The 22,850-nt window shown below is 37.8% G+C and overlaps 1 protein-coding gene across 2 annotated transcripts in view; it reads left to right on the forward strand.

The window, feature by feature from the left end:
• LMBR1 (limb development membrane protein 1) overlaps positions 1–22,573 on the forward strand; it is a 71,694-nt gene extending 49,121 nt beyond the window's left edge. For both annotated transcript variants that reach the window (XM_050322664.1, XM_050322672.1), the window contains 8 exons: positions 4,535–4,615; positions 5,639–5,715; positions 5,962–6,039; positions 6,951–7,024; positions 7,260–7,350; positions 8,823–8,889; positions 13,096–13,257; positions 15,177–22,573. In XM_050322664.1, coding sequence (XP_050178621.1) covers positions 4,535–4,615; positions 5,639–5,715; positions 5,962–6,039; positions 6,951–7,024; positions 7,260–7,350; positions 8,823–8,889; positions 13,096–13,257; positions 15,177–15,259 — 713 coding nt within the window. In that variant the 3' untranslated portion in view covers positions 15,260–22,573. The remainder of the gene's footprint in view (positions 1–4,534; positions 4,616–5,638; positions 5,716–5,961; positions 6,040–6,950; positions 7,025–7,259; positions 7,351–8,822; positions 8,890–13,095; positions 13,258–15,176) is intronic.
• The last annotated feature ends 277 nt before the right edge of the window (positions 22,574–22,850 follow it).

A 22,850-nucleotide genomic window follows, 5' to 3' on the forward strand; every position in this document is an offset into this window, starting at 1 on the left:
CTTCTTTGAGGTTTCAGTAAGTCTCCTTTCCAAGTTGCTTGGTCAGGGAAGGTACCTTTGATAGCAGACATCATGGTGGTCATCTTTATTCCAGTGTTTAAAATTTCTGGAGATTTAATGATTGCTTTGTACTAAAATCAACCATTGGTTCAGTTTAAAAGTGATATTCACCTTTGCTGTTTAGGAAACTCAGGTTTCTATACTAACACACACATATATATGTGCATTCACATACAGGCACGCAAAAAGGTGCATGCAGTGAATGCCTTTGAAGCTGTGATGGGGTAATTATGATTGTTCTGTGTGTTTGATGTTAGCTGGGAACTGTGAAATATTTGTTATGGAATATTTTGTGTTGTCATGGTGACTGTGCTTGTGTACGACACAGCAAAATGACTCGATGGTTATTCAGGTATCTACTGGAAGTAGCACAGAGCAGGTTCTGCTGTTCAGGTAGGAAATGTGATTATTTAGGTGATGCTTGTCTGCTGTTTTTCTGTGCAGAGGCCTGTGCAACAATTGTTTATATTGCAGTTTAATATCACTCATGGGGTGGACCTAGTCCTTTTGGAGGTGTCTGCTGAATGGGTCTGGATTTAGGACGTGTACAGGTGGCTCCCCAGCCACTAGAGGAACAACAACCCAACCATGGTCCAGGGAGCGCTCACCAGCCTACTCCTCAGTGGTGAAAGATGTGGGGCTTAGATGTCCTGTGACAGAAGAGGGAGCTGAATTCCCCTGTTTCCCACGCTGAGGAGATGGCATTGGCAACCCCACCTGAAGGAATGCTTGAAAAACCATCGTTTGGTGTATAGAGACAATTAATGGACTTAAACTGAAAAGTAAATGAAAATCTAAACTTGGGTGTTGCACATAGGTTGGGGCAATATATGTGCAGGAAGATACTCTGCGGGATTTTTGTGAGTAGTTACTTCAGTAAATTCAAGCATGGTCCTCACTTAATATGGCAAGCATGGAAAGCTTCATCTTCTCTTCTAAAGTCTTTGTAATGCATACAAATTATGCCAGAAAAATAGACATCATTATTGCCAGAACTATGAAAGTTCATGCTTACCATGTTTATTTCATTTTTAAAAAACGTGTAAAAACGAAGGTGGTGCTAATTACATCAGTACTGTGGTATTAGCAGCCATAGTCTGTGTTTTAGCACACAGATTGTGTAAGTCTTTTTGTTGCTGTATCACAGCAAATACATCTGGCTACACATTTTCCCTGCCACAGCCGTTGCAACTCTTCCACAGCGTTGATGGTGGAAATATATGTGCAAAAATAACCCTGCTGGGCAGGTTTGCAGTGAAGTGTTCTGAAATATGTATTTCACTTATACTTATAACCAAAGAGTTCAATTTTTATTAAAATTGAGGAGGAACAGAGCAGGGGCTTAAGTGATACTTGATGACTGTAAAGCTCTTCATATTTGAAAATAAATCTAACTGTGAAACTGTAGATCTTCTTTGTGGGAACTGATTTTCTTCCTCCTCAGGTGTCTGCAGTGTCTAACTGAAAATTGGAGGAGGAGGGAGGGGAAAGTTTGATTGTGTTATCTACCCTAGTATTTTTATCTATTGAAGAGATACTGGGCTTTGGGAAAATGTTTGTTTCCAGTGTATTATATTTCAGTACCCACATCACTCCTACAGTCGAAGAATAAAGCTGGGACTTTTTTATATTAAAAGAAAAAGTTGCCTTCAGCTATTAGTTTTCCTGAATCCAAAGAGACGGGTGGGGTAGGATCAAAAATACTTACTTGATCAAAGTTATTGGCTCTGAAGGTATCCTTACCTATGTAAGAAAGATGAAAGGTGTTGTTTTTATTGCACACTAGTAACAGTGTAATTTTGAACTAATTGGTGTTGAACTGCCAATCACCTTGGGGGAATGCAAATAGATACTCTTACAATTTCCTTTGAGGTACTGAAATCTTATGTCGGGGCTGGAAGAAAAACAGAATAATACCGTTAAATTGACCTTAAATGAGCTGCTTTGTGGCTTTCTTGGAGAATCCCTTCTAACTTTTCATTGCTAGTCCAAACAAGTCTCGTCTACCAATTTGATTTATTGGCTAGACAGCGCTGACATTGAACTTTGTGCGTGTTTGAAATAAAGCTAATGTTAGAGAGCTTTTAAGAATTTAGCTGCATCCTTTTCAAATACTCTTTTGACTGATCTGAAACTGTGCCTTCCCCTCTTGTAAAATATCTTTTTGTATAGTAACCTGTTGCTTTTTGAGGTGGAACTACAGCAGCACTTAGATGTGATTCAGGATTTCTACTGACGTGTCTCTTGGGGACCTAATGTGATCACGCGGACTTTGTTGGAAAGACTCCCATGAAATCAGTGTTTTGAGCCCTGGATTTTTATGTTGAGGAGAGAAAACAACATGTATATAGAATTAAACTTTTCCTCAGAGACTCCTAAATCAGTTATGGAGAAGAAGAAAGTGTCAGATACTGACTTGAGTTTTCCTTCTTCTTCAGCTGTTTCCATTAAAGTTCTTTTCCCACTGAGCTCTGTATCTATCCTTTTTCCCACATCATAGTAATTAGTCATTCCATAAAAAAGATATTTTAGACACTTTTTTTCAAAGGGAATGCATCAGCACAAAAGCTTATTTTTATAGTGATAAGTAGCTTTAGGGGCTTTTTTAAAAAGACATGACTTTTTCTGAAAACTTACATTATGATTACTCATTTAAAAAACGTGGAGAAATTAAACTGACATTCAGGCAGTTCAGGTGAGTAAAAGTTGTTACAGAACAGTGTTTGGAGGTCTTACTGGTTAGTCCTGGGATTACAGATATTTATATATTTGAAGCCCTGTATATATTACCCCATACACATTATGTCACTATGATCCAAGATAAATGTTTAGGCATAACATCAAGGTTATGTGTTATATGCAAAAATGTGCGTGAAGAACATTTGATTAAATGTGTAAAACTTAATGTTTCAAACAGTTGGATGTCTCATTGACGATTTGACTGCATTGAACAAATCAGTATTAATACTCTGCAAAAAAAAGAGTAACCTTCTTTTCTTGTACTGAGTTTGCTGAATGGATGAGCAGACAACAGAAAATAAGGAAATAATGAGACTGGACTACAAAGTAGTGCTGGTGTGCCAGCAGCCTAAGTGCTGTTTACTTTTTGTAGCCAAATGATCAAGATATGAGATAAAAGCCTGGAGGAGAATATTAATCTCATATAAAAAAAAAGTATCTGGAACGTGGTGCTACTACAGGTTAGCCCACAGCCAAAGGTGAGGCCGTGGGCAGGAAATGGCCAACAGGCGAAGGGTGTGAATGTAAATCGAGACAAATGATAGCAGGAGAGGACTTGGGGTTTGTTAAGACCTTGAACTGTCACTGCCACAGAGCGTTTTTGCAGAGTGAGGTTGGTCTAGAATAGACAGGGAAAATATGAACTCTTATTTTCAGGTGAAATTATTCAGAAATAAAAGGGATGAAAGTAGGGCAAAGGTGAGTGGAGAGTGTTTCTAACTTATCCCAGGAGGAATCTTTCCAGTTTGTGATTGCAGAGAGTGAAAGCTAAAGGAGGAATAATGAGATGGGAACTGAAACAGCAGGTTTCTAGTCATCATTGCAGAGCTGTGTCAGTACCTGAACACTGTGCAGTGTTTGTGGAGGAACTGGCATCAAGGAGGGAAACCACAGTGTGCTTGCAGTGGGAAAGAGGAGTGGTTGGAAGAACATGGAAGGTTGAAGAGAAAAATAATGGAGAAAGAAAATAGACTGGGTTTCCTAGAGGCTGTATAGGGATAGGAAAAAAAGTCGCTGAGCAACTTTTAGTGAGAAAATTAGCAGGAAGAAAGGAGTTAATATTAGGGTTGTCAGTCTTCAGCTGCTGTAGAGGAGAGAGTATGAGGAGTTGCACAATAGTGACACACATGCTGTAAACTCTGAAAAGGAAAGTGGAAGAGTATGGCCATGTGGGGTTGTGGGCAGGATTGCGATTGTGGCTGTCATAGGGGGCTCTGTTGCATGGAGAGACTGACAGATCAGGCAGACTAATGTGAGCAGAAGATATGTTAACAATCACGTCAGCAGTATGGAAACTGAGCTTACTGAGGGAAGGGAAGATGGAGCAGAAGCTGAAACTGGAGCTCTAGACATTTTGTAGGCAGAGCTCCACTTTGCCTTTGTGTTGCTAAGTCGTAATGTCCTTGAAGGCAAGAATCATGTGGGGACGCAAGAATGAGGCATTTGACACATCCTACCTGTCACACTGTGGTTGTTGGACCTGTGCAAAGGCTCAGCCATAGCTGTTCTCAGCAGGACAGGCCTGGATCACAGGAGATCACACTGTAATCTCTGATGTGCTGAACTCTGCTGGTTAGACAGAATTAGAGGCTCTTGAAAAGTAGTTGAAGAGTCTCAAAGAAACACCTGCAGTTTCAAGTCACAGGTGTTAATGTGATGCTTCCTGAATCTGAATTGTCACCGTGTGTCTTACACTACTTAGTCTCATCCAAAATTCTGTGTTCTTTTTTAAAAGGTGTATCTTCCACAGTGGAATACCAGACGGTGGAGTTGGAACGGGAGCTTGAAAAAGTGAAAAGCAAGAAAACAAATCTAGGTAATGAACTTTTCTAGTGTTTCATGTGGATTATAGTTTAATAAATGGCCTTAAGGTGCTGTGTTTATCTTGTAGTAGTGGCTTTATTGATTGCAATTTGTTCTTAACCAAACTTGTGCCCTCTGAATTGTCATAGTTTCTACAAATATATGAGGTGGAATCCTTGTGCCCCTCCAACAAACAAATATTAAGTAGCAAGTCTGATTGGATCTTACTTTTAACTTAGTTTTAGAGAAACTGAAACACTTGACTTCCTTACATGGAGCTCAATACCATGGTCTTTTCATATATAATGATATGTTTATGATTATTTTTGTTAATCTAAGACAATACTTTTCCTTTTTGACTTATTTCTATAAAAGTCAAATTGTGTTAAATAGCAGTAAAATAATTCTTAGCAGGTTTGTGTCTTTTAAAACTGAAAAGTGATACTTCTGGTGATGGCAGCAACTCAGCAGGGATTTCCTTACTTATTCAAAGGTTTGTGGGATTTCTGCATTTATCAGTTTATGTGCAAACTAAGACAAAGTTGTGGTAAGAACAAATTGTGGGTGTCTTTTTGCACATGTTAGTGATGTCCAGTGAAGTTGGTCTTGTCTTTCTTGCCTTACAAGAGGAAAATACCATTTAAATATAAGAAATTCTGTTCTGTCCCTTTAGGTCATGCTAAATATGTACATGTAAACAGCATATTTTTAAATTAATTGTATTTTCAACTTTGTAGAACTGCTGTGTGCCAGGAGAAGAAACAACTATGGTAAAGCATGCCTGTAAACAATAGAGAAAAATCTACTTGTTTCTGTCTCCCCAACTTTTCTCTAGAGAGGCTTCATATTTTTGGCTTTGCTTTGTACAGCTCTGCAGGGTGGATGTTTTTATGAAGTGATTGGTGTTTGTTGCAGTTAAAGTTACTGTTGTTACCTGTAGTTACAACAAGAGTTTATAGATAGCTGAATGATTCTTACTTGTTATATCCTAAGGTGATCTATGCTATTAAGCTTCTGGTTTTTCTCTTCTGGACAGAAAGGAGAAAAAAAGCTTCTGTTTGGGAAAGGAATTTAGTCTATCCAGCTGTCATGATATTGCTACTGATTGAGACAGTAAGAACTCTTGCTTTTTTTTTTTCCCCTCTTTTTTTCTTTTTCCTCAACAAAAATTATGAAGAATTCTTTGTTCATATGGGGGAATAATTTTAAAATTTTTGAGTGATATATGTTTAAGCAACTATCTTGATATTTCTGGACCATTTTAAAAGAACTTGACATTATGGAGTCCAGTGGAGATAAATGTATACATTTAAAGCATGTGGAATACTTTTAAATAACAAGACTATTTCTACTTTATAGTCCATCTCAGTTCTCTTGGTTGCTCTCAACATTCTTTACCTGTTGGTAGATGAGACTGCAATGCCAAAGGGATCAGGGGTAAAGTAAACTTTTCTTACGATTTTTATAAGTTTAGTAAAACTTTGGAGTCCTTACAGAAGTGCAAGTGAGAACTTCTGCTTTAATAACACGGAAACTAATGGGCCTTGACCTTGACTTTGCTTCAAGATTTCGTTCCTGTGCAAACACAAACATTTATTACATGTCATGTTATAGTCAGTTCATATTAAAACTAGTGCAGAAGCTTTATGTAGATACAGTGATTCAATGAAGCAAATCTGTAAAGTTTGTACTTTACTCATGTCTCCTACTTTCATACAGACTAATAATGTTCAATTAAGAAACTGTGTTAACAAACAATATGAAAAGCTTGTCTTGGTTTGTGTTCCTCTTAGAAAATATGTCATTTTTCCTTCTTTATTATAGAAATACTTGAAGAAAGTAAAGAACAGCTCATTGACTCACAGTATCTTTAATCACGAGGGCTGTTTTATTAACTTGGTAGTGCTTTCTTGAGTGCATAGCTGGGTGTGAGCTGGCAGAGCTGTACAAGGTGTTCAGTGGTGATGGCCACTCTGCCTGTGGTGTTGAGAACAATTAGAAATGTGTAACTTTGAGGCATCTTATTTTAGTTTCCAAAGCAGTGGAGTATGTATAAAACTCAGCCTGGTGTTTGGGTGCAGAGTGCATCCAAAGTGAATCATTATCCCTTCTGTCTTGGCAATACATTTCACGGCAGTTTGAAAGCTACTCATGCCATTGCATGGGATGGGGGACTTACAGGTTAGGACATCAGAACACTCTTTAAACACTGTGTTCAGAAAAGGTTATGTTCATGTAAGATGTTAGATTTTTTTTTAGTCCTGGTAGATGTTAACTTTATGAAGTTTTATGTATCTTATGAAATTCTATGATTCTGTGAAATTATGCAAAGTGTTTTCTTCTTGTAGGGGCCTGGAATAGGAAATGCCTCCCTATCCACCTTTGGCTTTGTGGGAGCAGCACTTGAAATCATTTTGATTTTGTATCCTTTCCATAAGAATTCTGTCTGTTAACAAGTATTCTATCTAGTTTTCTGGGACACTGGTAATTTACTAAGACATTTGCCTGGAAAGAAGAAAGAGATAGGTCAGTCCTTCTCAAACACTTGAAGTGTTTTTGTTTCTTTTTTCTTTAGTTCTTAAGACTTTTAGGAGACTGCTGAGAACTTGAGTGAAGCTTGCATTCCTTGGAGGTTCCTTTTTCCTTGATTCTCACAGCTATCTCATGGTATCCTCTGTTGTCGGCTTCTACAGTCTTCGTTTTTTTGAAAATTTCACTCCCAGGAAGGATGACACAACTATGACAAAGGTGAGGTGCAGTCCAGGATGGGGATGGCCCCCTCCTCTCTTTCTTGCCACCCAAGACAAACTGACTCTCTTAGTAATTGCCCTGAATGGCTCATTTGCAGTGATCAGTATTTGTTTGTAAGCTGCGTAAACACAAACTGGAAGATTTTCAAAATGCTGAATGAGTGGGAAAAAGGATGTGCTCTGTTTAGTTTGGATGGCATCCATTCACTTGTAAAAAGCCGGGAATGGCAGGGCTTGTTAACTGGCTATAGAAAAGCAAGTGAAAGAACTTTTTTCAAAGAAAACGTATTGCTAATGAGTAACTTTGATTGGGCTTAACTGTACTTCAGGGAGCTTGTTTGAGTTCTGAACAACGTGGTTTCTAGAAGTAATACAGACAAAGTAATTCAAATTTGAATAATTAAACTAAGACTGAGGAGGGCTATTCAGCAACATTTTGCAATCTGAAGCTAATTTGACTTTCTACAATTTACCACTGGCTTCCGAATAATAAATGCTGTTACCTAATTCCTAGGTTTTTGGCAAAATATTCCCACAGCTGACAAGGGGAGGTGATCAGTAACTAAGGAACAGATGTTGAATTTACTTATTTTTTCAGTGTGTTTCGTTGTTTGTTTGTTGCTGTTTGTGGCTTTTTGGTTTTTCTAAAGTAATGGATGAAGATATTTTTAATATAAATTGTTGGAACTGAGAAAGTAGGTCAACACAAAATGGTTATAGTAGATAAGTAGTAGAGAGTTGGAATGTTTCCTTTTGATTGTTTACAGTGTGCCAGGAATAGTGTAGAAATAAATAGTGAATGCACAAATGTCTACCTACTTTCAAAAAGTTCTCAGGTTTGTTTTTTTTTCTTTTGGATGCTGATAGAAATAGGGCTGAAGAAAATGATCCCTTGTGAAAGAAAGTTTCAATTACTCTTTATAAAGGCTTTACGAGAACTAAAGTAAAATCTAACAGCTGTGAATTTTTTCGTACTATTTAAAGTAGACAACAGGCATTGAATTGAAAGGAAGCTCTTTGTTGTAATTTTTTTAAATAATGCTAATCCTGCAAGCAGTTACATCCAAGGCTTAAGCTGATGATGTATCAGTCGTCTCTTCTAAGCCCATGGAATGGTTCTTTTATGAAACGTTCACAGGAACTAAGTAAACAGCTGATGCTTTGCAACGTGGTAGTTTTGAATTATTTTGAATCTAAGCATGTGTAACACTTGGATTAAAAGCACATGATTACATATTTGATTTTTTTCATGGATCATCTTCATCTTGTGTAACACCATATGGGAAAGTGTGACAGAAGTCAGCGAGACGAACAATATATTACTGAATTATTAAAGTAAATTGCTTTAGGTTCAGTTTGAAGAATGTACCTTTTAAGAATTCTTCGTTTCCATCTTGACCACTGTTTTTCTTTGTATTCCCTTCAGCAATCTCATTTATCATTTAAATACTGCTTATCATTTTCAAACAGATCATCGGGAACTGTGTCTCAATCTTGGTGCTGAGCTCTGCTTTGCCAGTGATGTCGAGGACACTGGGTAAGTGAAATGGAAGTACAACACACTCTAATAAAGGAAGTTTAATTGAATTTAAAAAAACCAACCCAATGAGACAAAAGAACAACCTGTAGCTGTATTTTAATGTGCCATCATTTTCAGTGGAAAGAGCATGTATGCATGGGCTTCTTTTCTACACCAGAGTGAGCTGTTGAACATACATTCTACATACATGAGCTGCAGAATGTATTTTCTAAGAAAGAGATGCTAAGCATTTTCTACAGAATATATTCTTTTAAAAAGGTAGGTCAGATTTGAAACTTAAAACAGGAAATGCTGAGATGAATAGTTATGAAAACTGATTGTTCAGGGAAGTATAAAATAATTTCATGTTCACTGTGAAATTACAGTGCTCAGTTACTGTCAAAAAACACATTCAGGGATTTCAGGTAAAACGTTTGAGATAATATTGAGCAAAATTTTTTTTTTTCAAAATAGTTAATGACCCTTCATTTATTAAGTTTTTTTCTTTATCAGCAATGATACCAGGCTACTTTCATTTCCCCTAAAATAATATGCTTGTATTTTTTGTTAGTTCATTTTTTCAAATTTAAAAATTTGGAGTCCAGCATGAAGACCTTCTGATTCTATTGTCAAGAACTGGCAGTAGCATTTGAAATAGTTAAACTGTTTTAACCAGTTCAAAAGACATTTTGTATCTTCACCTTGTTTAATAAGGTAATCTTCACCTTGAATTCTTGAAGTTAGATTGCAAGGCTATTATGTATCAGTGGTGTGGAATCCTTGCAGCTAATGTGAAGTCATTGGCAACATGAAGTGGAACTAAACAAAAATGTTCACCTCGGGCTGTACAAGTCTTAAGTACAAGATCAGAAGTTTTAGCTCAGGCCCACAGACCAGCAGTGTGTGCCCAGCAGTTCTGTAGCTGATTTTCTTTCAACCAAAATACTGTTGAATCAAGAGTAGTTAATGTTTTCTAGTAAACTCCACTGTATATTGTCACACTGGCTGTATCTACGGGTGAGGAGTGTTAGTAGATTTAGTAGTCATTTTTATAACAAACAAAAAAAACCTAGTGCCTTTTGGAGTGTTGAATCTTAAAATACGCATTCTAGAGCTCATTTTAAAAAAATCTGCAGTAAAACTTCACAAAAATGCAAAAGAATAATTCAAGTATTTAAAGTAGTGCAGTTTTAAAATATAGACAGTACAATAAAGATCTAAGAAGTAAACTAGTTCTAGCACATAAAGCAAGATGTTATGCTGAAAAATCAGTGTTTTAGAACAGAATTATAATGTTATTTTGTTTCCAGCGAGTTACTACAGTCAAGAATTGTTTAAAGGAAAATAAAATTAATTGTTAATGATCCATGAGATTAAGAGTTGATAATAACCGGATTCTGTGGCAGTAAGTGTACACGCTGGGCCCATTGTTGTCTCACAGGAAACAGATTAATGGTAAAACTCACTTAAAAAACAGACTAACAAATGAAATTCCTGAATAGTTTGCCATAGAGATAAATAAAAGAAGAAAAAAGATGGAACAATTAACACACAGCTAACAAATGCACAGTCACAGCTGTCCAAACAGGATTAATAGAGTGTATTAGAGTACAGTGAGTCATGTGGTGCTTTGCAGAAATATCAGTGTGTGTTGCACTACATGCCACCGCCCTGTGGCACTGAATAGATGAAAAGAAATAAATATGTTAAGCAGATTCATAGTCTTTTCTCATTATTAAAAAAGCAAGTTTCTGGACTATACTGAAAGGGCTGGACTTTATCCTTATGGGAAAGGTGAAAAAGCAGAAGTTATCTAATAAATGTACTGACCTTCTTCAAGTTTTAAAAATGGAAATAGAATTTTTTTACGTTTCATAGCATTCGTATTAGATATGTAGGTGATGGATGTGTCTAATCTGTCATTCTTCTAGAACTCCAGGAAAGTTTTTACTAAAATAAGTTATTCTACTTAAATATTCTACTTAATTCATTTTTCCCAGAACTTTTCAGTCTTTTAGCAGCCCTTCAAAAATGTTTCCCACCAGCACCATACTGCTAACCACTGAGAAACAAATTGGGAACAGGGCACTTAATAGTCAGGAACACAGAAATGAAGAATTGCAGATACAATTGAATTTTCTAATGTACAAAAGTTCTCCTAGAATTCTACTTTTGAGCATTATGTTTAAGTAAACAGGGATTTTAAACTTCTTTGTATGTGCAGTCTAAAAACATACTATTTCTTTTAACCTGAAGAATTCTCTAATAGTTTATTTTGTAAATTGTCACTGGCTTTTGTGTATATATATTTGGAGCACTAGAGGTGCAGGTTTCTAGTCAATTACTAAATAGGTTTTCAAATTAGTCTTGGGGTTTTTTTTCCCCCTCTGTGGGCTCAGTAGGTACTTCTTCTGTAAGAAAGTAATCCAAAACTTTTTACCCCTTTCTCCCACAAGTTTACAAAATGTTACAGTGTCAGATCTTTTCTCATGAGCAGTGACTTTTCTAATTTGTAAGAAGAGATTGAATGTAATATATGGACAGTATTTTCCCACTTGCTCCAGTAAGTGTCAGGGTTCATTTCTGTTTGTCCTTGTAACACTGCTCTGTGGGTTGCTGTTCTTTTGGACCTCTTTGTGTCAAGGAATGTTATTCCTTTTCCAGAGAACTCTCTCCCCAGTGCTCTGCCTGTTTTGTTTCTTTTTCTGTAAAGCTCTGGAAGACTGTACATTCAAATCTGACTTTCTCAATTTTCCTGTAGCCTCACAGTCTGACTAAAACACTGCTGCCTTTGGAAATCTTAAAGACACTGTTTGCCTTCGAGTGGAAAAACAGTTTTTTGTCCTTCATCTCTTTGCCAGTTAATTCAAACAACCATTTTCCTCTTTTTGTACTAAGATCTTCTGAGCTTTTTTGATATTTCTCCCTGTTGCTATTTTGATCAGCTTCAGTGATTGTTTTGCTTCATCCTTTAGAACTTCTTAATTTTGGGATCTTTTCCTTAGATACCAAGTTTGATTCCCGTGTTTTAATGCTGAGTACAAGAAGTATGTGTATCTTTTAACATTGTAGTAACTGGCTGCAAGTCTTTGGTATCCAGTTACAATGAGATTCCTAAGTGCCAGGTTTACCCTTGAAAGGATGGATAACTGACCCTTAATTCTGTCTCTCTTCGTTTATTATCACTGTTGAAGTCAGTTCTCAAAAGCCCCCAAACCTTTAAGAAATAACATGATAGAAAACTCACTTCCAGGAGCTTCAGAGCCAGGGTTTTTTTGGGATTGCCTCATTTGCTATTTTAGTTCAGGCACAAAGTAAGTCTCCTTCTTTGTCCTGTTGTAAGGACAAGCTTTACTGTCACATCATCTGTGCCAGAAGATTTTTAGGAATATAATGGTTTAGCAGTCGTAGGCAATGGTTTTTTGGGTACCATCTCAATGTTTTGCCATTTATTCAGTGCAGTACTTCATAAGACTTGACTAAGGAACAGCCTATGGTTCTTCCTCTCCTGCTTTCTGGGACGGGCCCTACATCTTGTAGACATTTCCACGTTTTGGAAAAATTTTGTTCATTTAACTGTAGTGATTGACAGGCCTTTGATCAGCACAAAGCCTGAGTGTCAGGGTTTGAGGTGCCTGTGAAGGAGACCTGTCAGCACCGTCTTTCAGCCACATACTCCACGGCTGTAGTGGTGGGTTGATCCAGGAGAAAAACTGCAGTTGCAAAGATGTCTTTAAACTTTGGTTTCAAAAGCAGTGGCTCTGCAAAAACACTTACAAAGGCTTAGTGTTTACCGTAAGATGTTGTGGCTCTCATAGAAAGGCTCTTTCCTACCTGTATTTTTTTGTAAGATAACCCATGGGGCATTTCATCCTTTTCTGGAATAAATAAGGTTTTCATAAAAACTGAGGTTTCAAGCAGTTTTTGTGCTAAAGCTGATCTTTTTCCTAGTTATTTTTATTTATTGAAATTATAAAAGCATAGTTCTTACATAGAGTAGACAATTAATTTCAACTCACATCATTCAAGCATTTTACTAGGAAATTTAGGAAACATTTTTGTAAAACATGATCTTGAGAACATTGCCTTGTACATTTAACCGTGTGTCTTCTATTGTGCTGTCTGAAAGAATTTTGCATTCAAATATAAATGTAATAGAAATTTTTATGTTTCTTAAAAAATGTTATAAATATTTTGATCTAAATCTTACATGCAATTTAACAGGAATCACCAGATTTGATCTGCTTGGAGATTTTGGAAGGTTCAACTGGCTGGGGAACTTCTATATTGTATTATCTTACAACTTACTCTTTGCTATCATGACAACGTTGTGTCTGGTCAGAAAGTTCACTTCAGCTGTGCGAGAAGAGCTCCTGAAGGCATTAGGTAACACAGCTCTGAGAATTCTGTGTGTGCTTGAACATTTCCTTTCTTTGTCGCTGATGTACCTTGATGTGCATTCTACTGGTAAAGTTCAGGAAACTTTTCATTTGGTGGAAATTTCCATAAGTTAAGGTGAGGATTCATAGTGTTGTATTGTTTTTTGAAGAGTCCAGAGCTAAGGTATGGTGTTGATTTTAGTGATACGTGAGACTTGCTGATCTGCAATTGGATTTTCAGCCTTTGGAGAGCACAGTAATGAGCAATTGTTACAAACCAAAACTGCAGCATGTGTATGGGTTGGCTTTTTTCTTTTTGTTTAAAGCAACTTATTAGTGCCCTAAAAATAGTGGCAGTCTTAGCTGCTTTGTTGTGATACTTTTCTCCAGCACGTGGTCAGGAAATTTTTATACAGAATATACAGAATCTTAGTTAAATGTCTGAGTCAAACCTGTACCTGATATAACAACAAATTTGATCAAATTGTGCATTCATATTTCTTGATCATAGAAAAAAGAAGTGAAACAGATTTGATACTAGAAGGATAAAATATACACAGGTATTGTTGTTGCTACATCTTATTTTTACTAGTTAACAAGTCTCCTGTCTTTTTAGATCCTTAGACTGATATTTGCTTATGTTGAGAGGATTAATGGTGAAACTTAATTGTTTCTTTGTAACTGCAGATTCAGTTTGCAGCATCTAAAAGTCGCTCCTGTTAGTTTTCACTGATTGCTGCATGCTGTGATGCTGAAACAAAACTCCAAGCACTTCTCAGAGTGCACCTCTGTTGGTAGCAAATTAGGTTAAAATTTTTGTCAAATAAGTATAAATAAAGTGTTTAATAAATAATGATGTACGTTGAAGGCAGTGTAACAGACCTGAAAATGCAGGTGTAGTAGGATAGTGGTCAGTGAAACAAGCAGGGAGTTATAAACCCTGAAATGTCCAGATTCCTGACAAAAACTGGATTTGTTTTCACTGCTGTGCATAACAAACAGTGTCAAGAATGAGAACCAAAATTTGTCTATGACTGAAAAGAATTCATGTAATATAGGGACTTACAAATCAGACACTATTGAGGAGCTTTAGGTTCTTTGGTAGTGCAGTCAGTTTTGGAATTCCAGCAATGCAAGAAATTTAACTTTGTACGTCGTGGCACTTGAGTAAAACATTCAGTATAATCCACGCTAAATGAATAAGAAGCTCTTTCCATTTCTGATCCTTAATTTTAGAGGCTTCAGAGACTTCAGAGAGGAACTATAGCAAGTAAGGAAGGACTGACATCATGCCTCTTGTGAATAAAATATGGTTAAATTTACCATCTTTCCCCATCTACCCCTCTCTACCCCAAAAAAGAGTAGTTTAATTACTTACCTGGGGCTGGATCTGAGACTTGAATTAGCAGTTGGAACAGAGAACTGTGCAAAAAGAACAAATGGCTGGAAACTGAGATAAATCGTAATAATGTAGGCCTAAAAATGTTATTAGACATATAAACAGTTTAGAGAGGTGATGTGGTCAACACCAATGACATTCAGATCAGAAATGGGTGATCTTCAGAAAGTTGCTATTGTTTAAAAGAAATATTTTAGGTAATTATTTAGGTTTCTGTAGGTTGACAGGGTAAAGCATTCCAAGTCTTTCTTGGTTCTTAACATCTAAGTCTGTGATTTAAGCAATGTTAAGTTAGGATTCTCTGGCTTCCATGCTTGTCCATCGTAATGGGCTTTTCTCACTTAAACACCACTGAGGGAATTCCTGAGAAGTAATTCTTACTGGAGCTAGAAGGTCAATTCTGGTCTTCAGCAAATGTGAAGTCCTTAACCACAAAGTAGAATTTGGATTCTCTGTATTCTGTTGAACACATGTATGCATGAAACATGGGAGAGTCTCAGTTTTATATCATTCTTAATGTTTTGCAGGATTAGATAAACTTCATCTATCAAACAATCCAAGAGACTCGGAGACAAAGCCGTCCGCAAATGGCCATCAGAAATCACTGTGATAACAATCACCTGCAATCAACAGAGCTGAAAACATCAACCTCATGGCATTCCTGTCATCTCATCAGCATTTTTATATTGCTTTTAGTTGTCGTTAGTTTGGGTCCAGCCTTGTCTCATTTTTGATGCTCTGTGCTTCTGAGGAAGTTAGGTGTGTCACATTCTTCTCTTTCCAGTGAACTTTTGGTCTGCTTGTTTATTTCCCAGTGAGTTAATGCAGGAGGTGCCTTGAAGACTGGAAGCTGAAGAGAATAATGCATTCCTTTTTATTTGTTGAAAGTCTCACATCTTTAATTTTAAACTTGTTACTGTTTTGAATGCACAGTACCTCCTGTGTTATACAAACACAGCTATAAAGAATAACTTTGGGACTTGGCTAAAAAAAAAAAAAGAAAAGATACACTTGAAGCCCAATATGACCCTTACTGGAAATGTAAAGTACCTGGAGTAGGCATCCTTACAGGAGATAAACAGTTCTACAAGAGTGTGTTAAAAATGGCAGCAACTGGTAGAGATCCCAGTTCCCTTTGTGCTGGATACAGTAGACTGTGTCATGATGCTTTCTTGGAAGGCCAGTGTTTTCAGCTGTCTGTCCTTAGCTATTAATGCCAGGTTGCTTTACTGGTGGTCAAACAATGTCTTATTGAAGTCCACATGAAGATTACCTTCAGTGTTAAATCTGAGCCTAGTATGCTTTGTAAAAAGCTGTGTAGACCCCCTGTCACAGCTCTTACAGTTCTGTGAGCTACTGTGCTGTGGAGGTCCTTTACCCTTCCCAGTACCCTCCCCCTAAAATTCTTGATGAACTACTGTGTGTAAGCAGTACTTGTAATCAATGCAAGGAGCACAGGCCTAGGAGGCTGCAGTTGCAGTTTTCTACAGTCTTTAATTTGAAGTAAATTTCTCTGAATTTGTACTCCAGTTACCAGGATTTCTGTTCAGTGGCACAATCCAATGTCTGTCACTAGCCTGTTTTTTTAATGTACACGTGAAGATGTATATAGGCCTATATGTATAGATATCATAAATTAAGATTATAGAGATGACATAGGTGGTTTGATAAGTAAAACTTGTGTGTTCAGTCTTGGTAGTTTGAATTTCTGCAGTGTTACAGTTTAACTGCTCAGAGGCCTTAGATTCAGGATGGCACTGGTGGGTGGTAACATCCTTTCTCATAGCATTACTGCAGCCTTGGGAATCCTGTAAGCAGTTTTACAGTAAAGAAAAAAACCAAGTAAGTATTCCAAAACTGATTGCATTTTTGTCCTGCTTGGCCACAAGTAATCTTTGAACAGATTGGAATGGGGACACATTCGGTGAGTGCCCATCATATAGGGAACCAGAAAGTGTTCCTGTTTATTTCCCATTTCTATAAAACAACTATGTCAGTCTGTCTGTAGTTTGGGATTTTATATGTGATCAGCTGGGGACAACTTACACTCCAGTGGGGTTCTGAAATAAGGTAAACCTTGTGTCAGGAACTCTTTGGGTGTTCCCCTGAGATGACTGCTCTGGGCTGTTGCCCTCACTGCTGTCGGTGTGAATGTCTGCTTGGTTTTTTCACTAAAGTGCTTCAAAAATCAAACTCCATGAGGATTTCTCTCCTTTTTTTTTTTTTTTTTAACTGCCTTTTCTGACTTGAACTGGGGCATAATGTAAATATTGCTGTAGTAAATATGATGCTAGAGAGTTACTTTTGTGTGTGTGTGTGTGTGTGATTGGTATAAATTGAAGGCTTATTGAACTGACTGTTGATGTGTTGTATCAAACCTTGGAAGACAAAGTAAAATTGCTTGATTTCACTAAGAGTTACAAGCATCCTTTCTGTTGTTTGAGTTTAATGCTGACACTTTAGAGAGAAATCTTTATCTGAGTCAAAGTTCTGCAACCAAGAACAGTGACTAAAAGTTGTTTTAAAATTTGTTTACATTTAAAATGTTGGGAGATATATTATTAGGGGCACCATTCAGGTATTCACAGGGCTTGTAGCCTTATGCATTTGCATTATAGTTAAAAACAACTGAAATGTGTTCACTTCTTCATGCAAGCCCTTGTGTGACCAAAATTGTCCTCGTGTCTTGATGGGACTGGTGAATTGTGGTGCGTGAGGCCAGTCAGCTGTATAGAAATATTTTTGTTACAAAATTAAGACAGTTATTTAAATACAGTCTGTGAAACTGAAGAAATTAATATTAGGAATACACCAAGGGAGTGTGAACCATCCTGGGTCTTGCTCTTCATGCCTTTGGAGAGGTTTGTCCTGACACCAGTGACCCAGGAACACAGAATAAGGTGGATTATACTGTGTGTGTGGTTTCTGAAAGTGATTGGGCAATTACTTAAACTAAGCAGAGGCAGTTCCTACTGAGAAGCACCCAAGCTTCTGGCAAGGCTTTAAAACTCATTTTCAAAACAAGCATTAGAGCCTTGACTGTCCCCACCCTTTCTGCTGGATTCTACAGGCAGATGTGTGGGTTAAGCTCAGTATGGGAAGATTTTACACTGGAATCTCTGGGATGTTTGAGGTGCTGTGTGGTTTCCAAGGTGGACGAGAAATTCAGAACTACCCTGTGCAACTACTGACAGTGTTTTGACTTGAACTGAGCTGTTGATATTGTGACACTGTCCACATTAAAATACACCTTTGGCCTTGAAAGCGACATGCTTATGCAAAACTTCGTTACTGCGTGCAAGATACAGGTCACTGTGTACTTTTCACAGAACATATTGTCACTTAAATACGAGCAACTGGTAATTCATTAATGGATATTGACAGTACATTCCTAGTATTTTGACTCATGTAGAGTCAGGTGTTCTATACCTTCAAGGTATATACAGCTGATCTTAGTGACATTAACATCTGCCTCACTTCTTATGAGGCAAAAGCACATCAATACTTCCATCTTCAACTAGATACCACACAAGACCAAAAAAATAGATGTAAAGTAAGTGTTTTAAGTTAGCCGTTTCTTGGCTTTATTCTGTGTTGGTAGCACAATATTAAATGGAGTGGCAGAACTGTAATATTGTGGGGTTTCTAAGCCTAAAGCACACATGCTTATCACTTTTAAGCTAAAAAACAGTAGTATTGGTTACTGTACAAGTAACAGTTTTTGCATTCATAGGAAGCTTTGTTTACTGTCTGTAACGTGATGTTTATCTTTGTCCCTGTTCCTCCGATACCATTGACCCTGTTGACTGTTTCGGTGTCATAGAAATTAAAGGATTTGACAAGTTGTTTTCCTTGTCTGGTTCCCAAGTACCACCTTGAGCACCACAGAGGGGAGGGCAGGAGCTGCTGCAGCCACGTGCTCAGTGGGGTGGACAGTGACACTTCCTCCAGTGTGTGGTGAGTGCCACAGGGCCACAGCCCTCGTCTGTCCCACCAGGTCTCTGCTGCTCTCCCGCGTGTCTCTGCAGCAGCTGATGCTGCTTGAGGTGCTCACATGTGCCCACTGCTGTGTAGTGAAGACATGATGGCCCTTTTCTTAAAGAATTTACTGTCTAAATTAGAAAGGAATAAGGTGGAAACCTCTTCCTGCATATGGCTTTCCTTGAATTTTTAATTTTTATTTTAGGTTGTTTTCCTTTCTTTTCTTCCTCTTCCAGAAGTGGGAGGGTGGTGTAGATACAGCAGCTGAGCCTCAAGATCATATTCTCTGATCTTGAAAATAGCAATTTTATTCCAATCTAGATGAAATAATTTAAACAGACAGGACACTAAGGCCTTACACATAAGTAACCTCTTTAAAAAGAAATGTGCTTAGTTTCATTTAATAAGGTGTTCATGTGAACTGTGAACCTCTAATTGCTTTAATGAAATAAGATCCCTACTCCCTAGCATTAGGATTTTTGTTATTGTTTTAGTGCTGACTTGAGACAATATTGCCTACACTGACTTCCCTCCCCAACCCATGACTATTGAATTTACTATTGCCAAGGTTATTTCAGTCACATTAGCAGTATTTGAACTCTACAAAAACGCTTCTTTTGAATTCATCTCGTTCTGGGAGAGCAGTCTAAGCCCACAGCCACCACCCAGACAGTGATACTGTCTGCCCCTTTTTCTGCCTTGCTGCCTGCCCTTACCTCAGGCAAGGTAGACACAGTCTCTGTTGTATGAAGTTGCGATGATCCTTTCTGTGATCAAGGTGTGAGATCAGCTTGTGGTGTGTCTCTGCCACACACAGTTCTAGGTGCTGAACTGATGGGAATTGCAGACTCTTGGGGTTTCCAGGTGATAACTGAGGTGTTCCTGAGCTGAGCTTGTTGCTTTTGGCTCTTTTACTGGGGCTCAGAAGTTGTTCAGGGTTCAGGATCTCCTGTCTGTACCTGGCTGTGCAGTCATTCTCTGTTTGAATGGCTTCTTGCTGCCCCAAGTGTGCTGCAAGGCTCTGAGAGGAGCTGTGTCCCCCAGACCACAGCCAGAGAGGGGCTCCTACAAGTTGCACTTTAACAATTAAAGCCCGAGAGTATTCAGTCAGAATCTTAGGAAGGAGAACACATCTCATGAGGAATTAACACTAAATGTGACTTCCAGAATCCCCAGTGTGCCCAATAATTGGGAAAGGGTGGAGGGAAATGATGTGGAGCTCACCTGTGCAGACTGTTTTTGATTATATTCCTAGTCAGTCTAAAATTTCATATTACTAAAATTAAAATCCTTAAGTTCATGGAATTCAGGGGCTGATGAAACATTTTCCTAAATCTGGCCTTAATTCTTGAAGACATCTGACATCTCATCTTTCTTCCCTTTTTAGTGTTTTCAAGTCATTCACTGTTCTACTCAGTGACGTTGATGTTTAGAAGAGATACTCTGCTTGATGCAGACAAAACATGAAATAGCAGCAGAAGAATCTACATAAATCTGATGTAGGCACTGTAAGAAAACATACCAGAAGGCAGCTTTAGTGGAAGTTTTTGAAATGTTGCGCAATTGAAGCACCTAAAACTCTGCTTTCTAAGAGGAAGAAGAAACACGTATCTTTAGTATACAGATGTCAATTGTAGAGTTTCTAAATATGCCAGTAATTCACTGGCACTGAAAACAACTTACTAAATTCTTAAAATCTGTTTTGTGATTCGCAGTGCAATGGTATCTTGGACTTTATAGAAACCTGTGAACTTCTGAAAATATCTCTTGGCAACAGAAAACCGGAGGATGCTTGCTACTTCTGTGTTCATCACCATATTATTTTCAGTAACTTTTAAATTTTCATTTATTGCTCTTAGATTATTTTTAAAAATATATATATATCATTAAATGTTTTAACAAATACAGATTACTGCAAACAGCCAGTGGTGTCAGAAGTATCCTATACATGCTGATACTCCTGACATATCTAATTTCAAGCTATTTAAAAGCTGTATCTATATGAAAGCCTCCCATAAACACAGAAATTAGGAAATCCTAATTCTTCCAGGTGTTTAGGTATCTGAATTTTCATATGTAGCTACATGAGCACTTTGGGATGCCACTTCTAAATGTCTGTTGATCACTAACCTCAAGTGTTGCTGTTGCTTCTGCTCCCCCTCCCCCATTACATTAAGTTTTATAGTCAGCAGCACTGGATGAAGCTCCTATCCTGAACAGGGCTTTATTTTGCATTCCTCATATATTCAGTGCTTCCACAGATACCAGCTATTAAAGTATTGGGTCACTTGTTTTGATTTTAATGTACTTCTTTCCTCAGATAACCTATACAGAGACATTCCCTAGTTAGACCTGTCCCTTCATTATGAAAATGTTAGCATTTATTCATTAATTTGTTTTTACCACTGGATTCCATTTAAACAATCCTGTCACAAGAGCATCCTCTAACAAATGGAATTAGGAGTGAGAGGGAAAAGGTTTAGTCATTGCATATATTTGTGATTTTTGACTGCGGTGGCAGTCACTGCAGGGTAGCTGATGTTCCATGGAACTGTTCTGCAGTTCACCTGCCATGGGATTTATGGAATGGGGCCACAGCTCTCTGTGCCTGCTGCCCCACTCCATCAGAGATGGACGCACATGGTGTGGGCAGAGTGTTCTCCTCAGGCCAGGCTTTGCATGGTCCCAAGGTGAGGATTTCTGTGTGTTTTTGTACCTTTGTATTTCACGTGTATGAGCATGTTTTGGACCTTCTCGTGTAAAATTATCATTCAGAAAAGTGACATGATGGCAGTACCTGTGCTGTGATACAATGGATGTATTGAAATGCTTAAGGAGAAAAATAATTGGTGCATGACTTCCCTATTTCCACCTAACCATGAGTTTTACTGGTCTGGACCAAAATTCTTAGGGTCACAAAATCTCCGTGAGTAACTTTCCCCCCCTGGCTTTATAGAACTAAAAAAGTTGAGCCACTTATAATTTTTTAAAAGTAGGTTTCAAAAGTATTTTCCCCTTATCTGCTGAGACTTCTATTGCTTTAAAAACAAATGGATAGAAAGTGAAGATACATTTGGGTCATGGGTTTGAAATCTCAAAGTGTGTGTATGAAACACATGTATACACCAAAAAAGGCTACAATTCCTTTCCTTCCCTGAGGGGTTTGGGACCCAACCCTACATTTCCTAAATAGAAAGCACACATTGTTCTTGTCTCCGTGGAGCTTTTGTCTTTAAAATTCCCACTGAGGAGACTGAAAACATTCTCAAGAGTGGTGCTGGCACTCTGATCCCTGTCACCTGGGAGCAGCTTCATGTGGGCTTGGATGATGTGACCATAAAAGTACAATTCTGAACCGTCTGTTTCTGTGGCTGTTGCTGCTTCTGGCTGGGCTGTAATGATGGCAGCAGATTCCTTCTCTCGTGCACTTTCAGGTTTTTCACTGCAGTGTTACTGGTTAAGGTCTCAGTTTACAAAAAAAATTATAAATTACTCACAATCTGAACCGTGTGAGGCTGGGAGATGTTGAGCAGGGAATTGGTGGTCCCCTCTTGGTCTGGTTCGTGCTTAAGGCTTTGTAAACTCAGTCTTGAGCAACTGACTTTCCTTTCATGTGGATGTATCTGACCAGGGTATAACACAGCTGAAAAATTGTGCTTGTAGTGTTACTTAAATCCAAACAATACCTTCTCCTCACCAAACCTTGCCCAGTTTGTTTTAGGTCATCCAGAAATATGATTTATAATGTTATCTGTTGTGGATCCTTTGTTGTGTTACAAAAACAAATGAAAATACTTGCTGCCTTAGGTAGGCTGATTTTTTTTTCTTTTTGTGAAAAGCAGTGGTATTGTGTTTTTTCCTTTGTTTGAAATGTTACACTGAATGTTTTGTAGGAAGATTTTTTTTTTTACTGTGTTTTCAATAAAGTGTGATTTATAGCAGAGTTTTGCGCCTCTGTATTTTATTTTAAGCAATGAAAAAAAAAATCTCTGTGGCATTCTTAATTATGCTGTCAGCAATTGGTGTGAATAGTTGTGTTCCTCCCTTCTCTTTTCTCCTCCCAATTTAACCTGCTTTTGAGATTCTCAAATGGCTGTATTTCTAAAACAGCTGATGTAGGGAATGTGTTGGAGATTCCTGTACATTCAGAGGCATTACAACCCTGTGTTTTAAGACAGATGTGCAGTTAATCTGAACCCTTTGCTTTAGGCCAGTGGGGA

This window comes from Myiozetetes cayanensis, unplaced genomic scaffold (assembly GCF_022539395.1).
Source record: "Myiozetetes cayanensis isolate MyiCay16 unplaced genomic scaffold, myiCay2020 scf1, whole genome shotgun sequence".
NCBI classification, from domain to species: Eukaryota; Metazoa; Chordata; class Aves; order Passeriformes; family Tyrannidae; genus Myiozetetes; species Myiozetetes cayanensis.